The sequence below is a fragment of the Pecten maximus genome, chromosome 7, assembly GCF_902652985.1.
Source record: "Pecten maximus chromosome 7, xPecMax1.1, whole genome shotgun sequence".
In the NCBI taxonomy this organism is placed as follows: Eukaryota; Metazoa; Mollusca; class Bivalvia; order Pectinida; family Pectinidae; genus Pecten; species Pecten maximus.
In genome coordinates, this window is record NC_047021.1 from 38014748 (window position 1) to 38026454 (window position 11707).

The window sequence follows — 11707 nt, forward strand, 5'->3', positions numbered from 1 at the left end:
ATAAATATATCATTATGTATGCAGGGTTCATGCCTGTTATCTTGGCGAACATATAACTATGACGTAAAATGGCGCAGAATATTGCGAGCATTTTTTCTTTTTCAGCGATTTATGTTCTGCGCCATGGTAAGTATCCATTCATATAAGAACAAAAGCTTCTGGTCCCAAATAAATAAATACTGACTTTTCAATGTCCCGAGCCATTTTACGTCACGGTAGTATGTTCGTCACGATAATAGTCATTAACTTTATACATACAAGGTTATATGTGTTGAATATGTACAACGACAGGAAATTCATATCTCTTACCATTATATCAACAACATAAAGTGCATATGATAAATTGTTTTAATATTCAAATTCTAATATAACAAAACAATTGCATGACTCGTGCCCTGACCGAGCTTTGAACTCACGACCTACAGCATCTGATTGCCTAGCCGTTCAGGGCACGAGTCATAAAATTGTCTTCCTTCTTCCTTTGTATAATTAAGATATCATGCATATATGTTTAATCAAGATCAGCCTGCTATGTATATTTATACATGTATATGCATATTTCAATGACAAACTAGTATAGGTCGTCATATCACAATTAACCTAATTGCACTTTGCTTTGTTTGAAGGCAAATTAAGTTTTAATTAAATTTTATTAATCAATATACATGTACCAGCAATTCAGCAACCTCTGAAGATCATCAACAGAATCGGTGTAGTGCCTCGAGAGGGCCACGCTTCTTCCGTAAATTCACAGAAGCGATTTCTGAGCACAAATGTGTACCACATCACTTTCCTGACACCAATTATTCCTGTGATAAGGATATAGTTTACTTACACAATACATGATACAATCCTCCAAAGCGTTATTTGAGAGTTCAGTTAAGGAGATGGTACTGATTGCTTTGGTAACAACGTTCCAATAAAAACAGGACGTTAGGATAAAAAATAGGTCGATCATGCTTTTTTGTTGTCGACGGAAAACTAGATATCGAATTTCCATTTTCCAAGGTCTGATCTTGACGCTATCCGCTAAGAATTGGCTTTTTCTTTACACATCGACACACGTTATATGCTTCGTTACGGAATCGGCGGTCGAAGAAACCGTAGATGATAGGATTGATGATGTTGTTGATGATAAAGGCCGTGTATATGAACCTGAAGCCTGATAACTCAGAGGGCGAAAGCTCGATCCAAAACTTCTCGTTCTGAGATTCGTAAAGCATCATTCCGACTTTCGGTACATAACAGATAAGAAACACGAGTGTTATCAGCATAAAGATCAGCGAGAGGCGCGTCCCTCGTGTTCTCGTGTGATTTCCCTTTCTCGTTGTGATTGGATCCATCTGGAAGGCATTTTTAGTCGTCGAGAATCGTGCGCTGTTCAGTTCAATATTGGTCATATTTTGACTACAGTCAGAGTTCGCCGTGCTTGGTATTTCAATATTTTCTGTTGATGGTGAACCATCAAGTTCCAAACTGTTCTTATTGTCAGTTACGGACGCATCATTTGTGTCCGATACATGAGTAATATCTGACAAATCCACGGAATTTGAATTTGGCGATTTACTTTCATTTGACATGTCGGAAGTTCTAAAATTAGAATTCCTCTGTTTGTGGAAGAGCATCTGCTTAACCACAACCCTTCCTATCAATACGTAAAATACCACAAGCGACACGAGTATGGTAAAAATCAGGAGCATCACAGCTGCCTTGAATATAAGAGGTTGAACTGTTGACCACGGGCCTCGGATACTTGTACATCGATATCCTCGTGTGTGGCTGTGGTCATCGTAAATCTCTCTGGAGCCGTAGAAGAAGAAACAAGGCCAGGATATAACCAAAGAAATTCCAATGACACAAGCAATGGCGATTTTCTTCCAGAACATGTTCATTTGCTTGCTGAACGGCTTACAGATTTTTCTGTATCTATTGATGGCTATGACGACAAGCATCATCGCTGACATCAACGTGCACATCATGTTGAGGAAAAACATTACTTTGCACGCGCTGTCGTTGCTGTATTTCACAGGAAGCATGTTTATTGAGAAACTAAACGAAGTACTTACGACACACGATATCAAGTCAACAAAAGCCAAAACTGGTATGAAAAATCTTTCTTCCCAGCTTTTCTGAAGCTGGACAGTATGTATATAAATGACGATGGAGTTCCCAATGATCCCTATGACCAAGTATACCATCAGAATGACGGAAACAGGGATGATATTATGGGATAGCGCGTCATTCCACTCATCAAGTCTGTCCGCCATAACTGAGTTATTTGAGTTAACATCCATCTTGAAACTTCACTTCACTTTAAAATGTCTATTCAATGGGAGCCCGTTTTATATAAATCTCCTTCCTGATCATTGAGTAAAAAATATAATTGTGTTTAGAACATCACTTCCTGGTGTCGAGAATGCTCTCGTTACCTTGCGTAGCATGTTAAGACTAAACAAAATAATCAACCTTAATAAACGACCAGATTTAAAAGGAATCTGACGCTATCCTATTATTGCACAGCGAGACATCGGTGTAAACTTTCATCTGGTAACTGATGTGTTTATTTAATATCCAATTTCCATCCCTTCTATACCCTAGGAATGGTTACTTTTAGAAAACGTTACCGCATCGAGGTAGGCCAGATTTTATACTGCAACATCACATTGTTTTGTGGTATTCTAATTTCATTTAATTCCGTGAGTACTTCTCATCAATAAACTTACATTTCCATATGTAAAACTGTTGAAATGTTGTATTTCAATATGGATGGGATGTGAACTGTTGATTCAGGAAGTCAAACGCCTACGGAACAGTATACATGGTTAATACTTTAAAAATCGCGAAATATGAGCCGCATATAAATATTTAAAAATTAATTTACCTAAATTACGAAGTTCACGAAACATATGCCTGGCGGGACTGTCGTGGAACAAATGTAATGCTTAATCCTTCAAATATCACATGTACCTAAGGTATTTAAAATTACCGGATCGAGTACAGAAAATAGACTGTATTCATTAATCCTCCCATATCAAAAACTACAGTTATGTGATCGCACAACGTTCCACGATGTACGATGTGCGCACGCACGATGTGTATGGCAAGCCGTTTTAACATTTAATCCCATTTCCTCTTAAGGGGATGTTTTTTCACTTAAGTGAAAAAAGAATTTCACTTAAGTGAAAAAAGAATTTCACTTAAGTGAAAAAAGAATTTCAATTAAGTGAAAAAAACACAATGCAAATAATTTATTCACCTTAACGTGAAAAGAATTTCATTTCAGTGAAATTCTTTTTCACTTAAGTGAATAAAACATAATGCAAATAAATGTTAATATCCCTTAAGACAAAAAGAATTTCACTTAAGTGAAAAAAAATTATGTGCAGACATAATGCAAAATACTTGTCCCTTAAATGAAATTCTTTTCATCTTAAGGTAAATAAAACTGACCATATGTTCATAAAGTCACTCTGTCCTCGTGTCTACCCCATGGTATAATGGAATGAACCCTCCCCTTGGACCTGTCAACTAGGAAACAGCGTGAGTAAACTTTAACTTTGACACGTTCTTATCACTTATCATAATGGAAATAAATAAAACATATTTAATGGAAATAAAACATAAGTGAAAGTAAATCATATGGGAAATAGTATTGATTTTACTAACAGCAAATGAAGTAGAGAAAAGGTCTCGAATTGGTCAGAAATTAAACACCCAATGCTTGGTCAATAGATGGACTAGTCCATATCTGATTCATGAGAGTGGGTGTCCGATTTACTCCACAGCAGCATTTGCATTATTTATTTCACTTAAGTGAAAAAGATTTTCCCTTAAGATGAATAAAATTTATTTCACTTAATTCTTTTTCACTTAAGTGAAATATAACATAATGCAAAAAAAGTCTTTTAAACTTAAGGTAAAAACTATTTCACTTAAGTGAAATAAATTTGAAGCATATTTTACCTTAAGAGGAAATGGGATTAAATGTTAAAACGGCTTGCCATAGATGTGCGATGTGCGCACGATGTGCGATATGTGCGATACGGATCGTGCAGGAAAATGTGCGCACGATTGGCGATTATCGTGGTCGATATAAAATGCGGAACTCGTCATCTAATTATTTAAACGTGTGGAACGATTGTAAAAGATATACAACGATTAACAACTTACGAGGCAGCTAATTACCATATTTTTGGTGAATATGCAATAATTATTAGGAAAGAAACTAAATGCCGATGTATAGTTAAATAAGTTATCTAAATGATTATTAATTAAAGAACTTTATATAATTTGCTCGGACGTCGTCGAGGACACCACTATGCGATGGCGAGTCGAAGAAATGTGTATTCAGCGAGATTATAAACAGGCTATTTAATACATGTAGAACTAAACAAATTCGGGCTAAGATTCTGTAACATTTCAACCTCGGCTAACGCCTCGGTTGGGATTATGTTACAGAATCTTAGCTCTCGACTGAGATAACCCGATCTCGATCACTTACATGTAATAGATTTTATTAATTCGAATATCTGTCAGGATAACCAAAGTATGTATGTCCATCAAGTGGTTCGGGTATGACGCATTCTACATTGATTTTTTTTTTCACTTTTGACATACTTATTACGATTTTTCACATGAAGTATTCACATGAAACAGAACGAAACAAAGACAACTAAAATTAACTTTAGCTAATAGGTAACAAAAAAAAAAAAAAAAAAAAACTTTCATAGAAGGCAGCATAATCAAAATAAAATAATGTAACAGAAGTGATGATAAAATACATGAAATAATTCATTTCTGTTTTTTGATCAAAAATATTATGAAAAAGCAGCCATTTATGAGTGTACCTACTATTTATAGTTGATGTATATTTTCCCATATTGTAATAGTCCACAAGTATTCTCTTTACACTTTTAAACCCAAGTTCCCCCCTCCCCCTCCCCCTCCCCCTCCCCCCTTTAACACGCTGTTTATAGATATATTGTTAAACAGTGAGTATAATAAGGTTATATATGCCATATTGTTTACCTATTTTTCCAAAGAATATTTGTTTTTTTTGACAGATTTGAATATATAGAGTTTTTTTTCAAATATCCAATTTTCAAGTAATATCTACAGCCTCTCAACGTCTTCACAATCATAAAACATATGTTAAGGTGTTTCAACTTCTTCTTTACAAAAGGTACAAGTAGGAATTGATTTAGTTGATCTCATCCACTTTTCTAGATGGACGATCATTTATGATTTGCTTATGTTGAAACCTGACATAAGGGTTCCAGATGTGGTATTGACCGTAACTTTGTACAAAACTGACCGTCTGCATCTAATTTTAACTTGCTGTCATATAGTCATGGATAGTGTATAATACAAAAAATAACTAGAGACCTACACCACACAACAGCAAATATAACATGAAATCCATCAACTATCCACAGAAAAATCATAAAAGAAATGGACTCTTATGCTACGGTACATATGTGATGTGTATGTTTAATTGAACCTTCAAAATCTAATTTATAACATAAAATAGCATTCCAAATTCGAAAAGAGTTGTAATGCTTATAACAGAGTAACATATTGTATATTGAAGCAAATAGGGTAATAGCAAAACTCTGTTTAGACGTGTATATCAATTTACCAAAAAAAGTGAAAGATAACTAATCAATTACTGTAAATCATTTAGATTTTGCGAACACTTTATTTCGCGCTATTTACTCTTCAGGCATATTTGCGAATACACGAATTTAAATACACTGATCTAGAAATGACTTTAAATTCTAGAATGATAAACTACATGTACTTGAGGCATTGGCTCCGGAAGACTCCTATACAGGTAACCGATAACGTGGCCGCCATCCACAGGTGCTATTTCCGTAAAAATACTCGCGAAGGATTTTACTTTCCTTATTTTCCTGGAACCCAATGGACGTTCATAAGGGGAAATGCAACGAAATGAAGGAAAACCTGTATAGCACATGCCTTTTCCTGTTTTCAGTATACTGGGACCATAGAAAACAGCAAAAAAAAAAAAAAAAAAAAATAGTAAAAAAAAATAAAGGATTTTAAACACATTTTGTGAAAAATATGATAATCATTATTGTGTTTGCTTACCGCGGAGACATGACGTGACAGTGTGTTACTAACCTCGCTTGGCTCTGAACACAAACGGTGTTAACACATCAATGTGCTACTAAAATTTCACGAATGTCGAAAGAGATGAATAATAAAGCAATGGGAAGTAATTTCAAATATGACGCAAAGATTTTATCCCGCATGCTAACTAACCCCAGGGACATTATTTTTCAATGTATGTCTTGTTAATAAGGAAATTCGTCTCAGGGATATTATCAATTTTGTTAGAAACATGATACAGGATAAGGCTGGTTATATCTAAGGATTGTGTATGTGTTGTTCCTGTATTGAAGTGTATAAACATTGTATTAAGTATTATTACTTAAGACTCTGGCGCGCACCAAATCAGATCGGTAGTCACCCCAATGTAAACTTTCTTCACTACAAGTGTAGATACGTACTGCTTATGTGTACACTTGGTAGCCCCGGCGTTTTAGTAAAAGCCTCAATATTCCCAGTATTATGTCCCGGTTCAGTCCGGATGATGTAAATAATTCCGAATTAATCAGAACCGCATCTAGATCCATTATGCCAATATAGGTCGCGGACTAGGTAATCCTATTTCGCGTCTGCTTAGAACAAGATATTTTTTTGTCCAAGTATGATTTTTATTTCTATGACTACTAGAATTACGTGTTACTATTAACTTAGATATAGGCACTATAGTTCACTTATAAATGTTGTTTCTTTGAATTCATTTTTCAAGCGATGGTGTATTTTGATTGGTACTTCTGTTTACATTTGTCTCGGGTATTTTTTAACCTAATCATCAAGCCTAATCACCATGTGTAAACACCGACATTTACATACATTTGGTGTGGTAAAATGCAGTCGAGACGAGGCACACCCTATTATCATTTTACCAGCAGATTTAATGACCTCTGAAGAAAGTGAACAGTATTGTTGTAGGGTAGCTTCTCCCGTGAATGCACATAAGCAATTTCTGAGCACAAACGTCAAATTGTCATGGCACTAACAACATTCCTGTGTAAGGATCAACTTTGTATTTTCACAATACATGATATAATCCGCCAGATTGTTATTAGAGAGTTATGGTAAAGAGACGGTACTGAACGTCCAAATAAATACAGGGCGTTTGGATCAAAACTATGTTGAGTTTACTTCCTGTTGTCAACAGGGGAAATATACATTACATTTCTACGTTCCAAAGTAAATCTTGACGCTATCCGCTAAGAATTGCCAATTATTTGAAACACCGACACAAGTAATACGCTTCTTTACGGAATCGGCGGTCGAAGAAACCGTAGATGAAGGGATTGATGATGCTGTTGATGATAAAGGAAGTGTAAATGAACCTGTAGCCCGATAGCTCAGAGGGCGAAAGCTCGATCCAAAATTTCTCGTTCTGAGATTCGTAAATCATCATTCCGAGCTTTGGCACAGAACAAATGATAAACACAAGCGTTATCAGTATGAAGATCTGTGAGAGACGTATTCCTGATGTCCTTGCGGGACATGCTTTTCTTGTTGTTATTTGATCCATCTTGAGTGCATTTTTAGATGTCAAAGATGGTTCGTAGTTCGATTCAAGAATAAGTGCATTTTCATTGCAATCAGAGTTCGTCGTTCTTGGGTTGCCAATTTTTTCCCTTGGTGATATGATATCAGGATCCACATGGTTCTTATTGTCAATTACAGATGTACTGTTTGTGACTGTTATGTCGGTGATATCTGACGAGCTCACGAAATTTGAATTCCGTTTCAACTGACGTTTACCTGACATGGCGTCGGAAGTACTGGAATCGGAGCTCCTCTTTTTGTTGAAGAGCATCTGCTTAACCACAACCCTTCCTATCAATATGTAAAATACAACAAGCGACACGAGTATGGTGAAAATCAGGAGCATCACTGCTGCCTTGAATATAAGCGGTTGGACTGTTGACCACGGGCCTCGGATACTTGTACATCGATATCCTCGTGTGTGGCTGTAGTCATTGTAAATCTCTCTGGAGCCGTAGAAGAAGAAACAAGGCCAGGATATGACCAAAGAGACCCCAATGATACAAGCAATGGCGATTTTCTTCCAGAAGATGTTCATTTGCTTGCTGAACGGTTTACATATTTTTCTGTATCTATTGATGGCTATGACGACAAGCATCATCGCTGACATTAATGTACACGTCATGTTGAGGAAAAACATTACTTTGCACGCGCTGTCGTTGCTGTATTTCACAGGAAGCATGTTTATTGAGAAACTAAACGAAGTACTTACGACACACGATATCAAGTCAACAAAAGCCAAAACTGGTATGAAAAATCTTTCCTTCCAGCTTTTCTGAAGCCGGACAGTATGTATATAAATGACGATGGAGTTCCCAATGATCCCTATGACCAGGTATACCATCAGAATGACGGAAACAGGAATGATATTATGGGATAGCGCGTCATTCCACTCATCAAGTCTGTCCGCCATAACTGAGGCACTTGAGTTAACATCCATCTTAAAACCCCACTTTAAAATGTCTATTCAATGGGAACCCGTTAGATATATATCTCCTTCCTGATCATTGAGTAAAAAAGATAATTGTGTTTAGAACATCACTTCCTGGTGTCCAGAAATCTTGTTTTGTTGCGTACCATTTAACACCTATTGTTAAAGTCAACATGAAATTGAGTAAAAAGATATATTGTATCTAAGAATGACTTCCTGGTGTCTAAAATACTCTCGTTACCTTGCGTAGCATGTTAAGACTAAACATAAAAATCAACCTGATTAAACGATTAAACGTATGTATTTATAAGGAATCTGACGATATCTTATTATTGTACCAAGCACATCGAGACACCGGTGAAAACTTTAATCTGGGAACTGATGTGTTTATTTAATATCCGATTTCCATCCCTTCTATACTTTTGGAATGGTTAGTTTTAGAAAACGTAACCGCATCGAAGTACGCCAGATATTATACTGCAAAATCACATTGTTTTGTGGTATTCTAATTTCATTTGATTCCGTGAGTACTCCTCATCAATGAACTTTCATTTCCATATGATAAACTGTTGAAATGTTGTATTTCAATATGGATTGGATGTGAACTGTTGATTCAGGAAGTCAAACGCCTATGGAACAGTATACCTGGTAAATATTTTAAAAATCGCGAAATATGAGCAGCATAAAAATGTTTAAAAATTAATTTACCTAAATCACAAGGTTCATAAAGCATATGCCTGGCGGGACTGTCGTGGAACAAATGTAATGCTTAATCCTTCTAATATCGCATATACCTAGGGTATTTAAAGTGTCTACCATGCCTACAACCAGCATTTATAAATGACAGAGTACAGAAAATAGACCGTAATCATTAATCCTCCCATATCAAAAGGCGACCTAATATCTTTAAGCTATGTTGTTTTTTTCCAGTTACCTCAATATTCAGACATAAGAAAGAAAAAAAAACACCCATTAATGGTTCTAGGTGTTAAGTTTGATGCTTCAGATATTGTTTTTAATCTTCATTAACTTAAACATACAAATACAACCTATAATTAATATCTTACACATGTTCTAGTCGCAAAGCATGTATTGGGTTAGAAAGGGGCTTATTTTTGACTTTCTGTTTTTCGACAATGGTTTTCTTAACACTTGACTGCAGATGACCTTTGAAGATGCAACGTCTATAAACCTCTTTTTGATAACCCTTATAAATTAATGACATATAACTCTTCCTGGTCGAAATAGTGATACTAATGGAAATTATTTCATTATCGTGAGTGATAAAAAGCTAGTTAAAATATAGACATATAGAGCAGTGTTATTTATTCATATATAGTGGATATAAGTTTACCCAAAATTGCAACTATCCGAATATCTGTCAGGATATGTAGGTCCCTAAAATGGTTCAGGTATGACGCATTCTACTGTGTGCTGTTGACGAAATTTTCTGAATTGATTATTTATTTATTTTTTACTTGTGACATTTTTGTTAAGATTTTCCACATAAAGTATTCATATGATACAGAAAGAAACAAAGCCAACTTTCACACACACTTACATACACAAACTGTATATATATATAACTTGAATTCAGAGTATGTAGCTTAGCCATAACTAATAGGTGTATAAAAAAACCGTTCATAGAAGGCAGCATAATCAGTATTAAATAATGTGACAGAAGTGATGATAAAATGCATGAAACAATTCTTTTCTGTTAATTGATCAAACAGATTACGAAAAAACTTCCATTTATGATTGAATAAAGTCTACCTGCTATATATAGTTCATGTATATTTCCCCATATTGTAATAGTCCACAAGTATTCTCTTTACAATTTCAACCTAAGTTTTTCCCCTTTAGCACGCTGTTTATAGATATTTTGTTTAACAATGGGTATAATAAGGTTATGTATGCCATATTGTTTACCCATTTTTCCAAACAATACTTGCTTTTTTGACAGATTTAAATACATTTTGTATATGGAATTTTTTTCAAATATCCAATTTTCAAGTAATATCCACAGCCTCTCAACGTGTTCACAATCATAAAACATATGATAAGGTGTTTCAACTTCTACTTTACAAAAGGTACAAGTAGGAATTGATTTAGTTGATCTCATCCACTTTTCGAGATGGACGATCATTTATGATTTGCTTATGTTGAAACCTGACATAAGGGTTCCAGATGTGGTATTGACCGTAACTTTGTACAAAACTGACCGTCTGCATTTAATGTTAGCTTGCTGTCATATAGTCATTGATAGTGCGAAATACAAAAAATAACTAGAGACCTACACCACACATCAGCACATATAACATGAAATCCATTAACTATCCACAGAAAAATCAAACGATGTTACATAAAAGAAAGGACTGTTATGCTACGGTACATGTACATGTGTGATGTGTATGTTTAATTGAACCTTCAAAATCTAATTTATAACATGAAATAACATTCCAAATTCGGAATATAATAGAGTAACATATTGCATATTTAAGCAAATAGGGTAATAGCAACACTCTGTTTAGACGTGTATATCAATTTACCAAAAAAAGTGATAGATAACTAATTAATTACTGTAAATCACTGAGATTTTGCGAACACTTTATTTCGCGCTATTTACTCTTCAGGCATATTGGCGAATACACGAATTTAAATACACTGATGTAGAAATGACTTTAAATTCGAGAATGATAAACTACATGTTCTTGAGGCATTGGCTCCGGAAGACTCCTATACAGGTAACCGATAACATGGCCGCCATCCAAAGGTGTTATTTCCGTAAAAATACTTGCGAAGGATTTTACTTTCCTTATTTTCCTGGAACGCAATTGACGTTCATAAGGAGGAAATGCAACGAAATGAAGAAAAATCTGTATAGCACATGCCTTTTCCTGTTTTCAGTATACAAGGTGTAATTGCAGACCACAGAAAACAGCACCAATAAAAAAAGAAAAAAATGGATTTTAATGCATTTTGTGAAATTATGATAATCATTATTGTGTTTGCTCACCGCGGAGAAATGACGTGACAGTGTGTTACTAACTTCGCATGGCTCCGAACATAAAAGGTGTTAACACATCAACATTTCACGAATGTCGAAAGAGATGAATAATGAAG

General features: G+C 35.1%; 2 protein-coding genes across 2 annotated transcripts; both read right to left on the reverse strand.

Annotated features, from left to right (window-relative positions):
* Positions 1–334: 334 nt before the first annotated feature.
* LOC117330771 (bombesin receptor subtype-3-like) lies at positions 335–2778 on the reverse strand. Its single transcript, XM_033889253.1, has one exon. The coding sequence runs from the start codon at positions 2292–2294 to the stop codon at positions 1023–1025; it is 1272 nt and encodes a 423-aa protein (XP_033745144.1). The 5' UTR covers positions 2295–2778; the 3' UTR covers positions 335–1022.
* Positions 2779–4970: 2192 nt separating this feature from the next.
* LOC117330772 (bombesin receptor subtype-3-like) lies at positions 4971–8741 on the reverse strand. The gene has a single exon (XM_033889254.1). The coding sequence runs from the start codon at positions 8591–8593 to the stop codon at positions 7337–7339; it is 1257 nt and encodes a 418-aa protein (XP_033745145.1). The 5' UTR covers positions 8594–8741; the 3' UTR covers positions 4971–7336.
* Positions 8742–11707: the final 2966 nt, after the last annotated feature.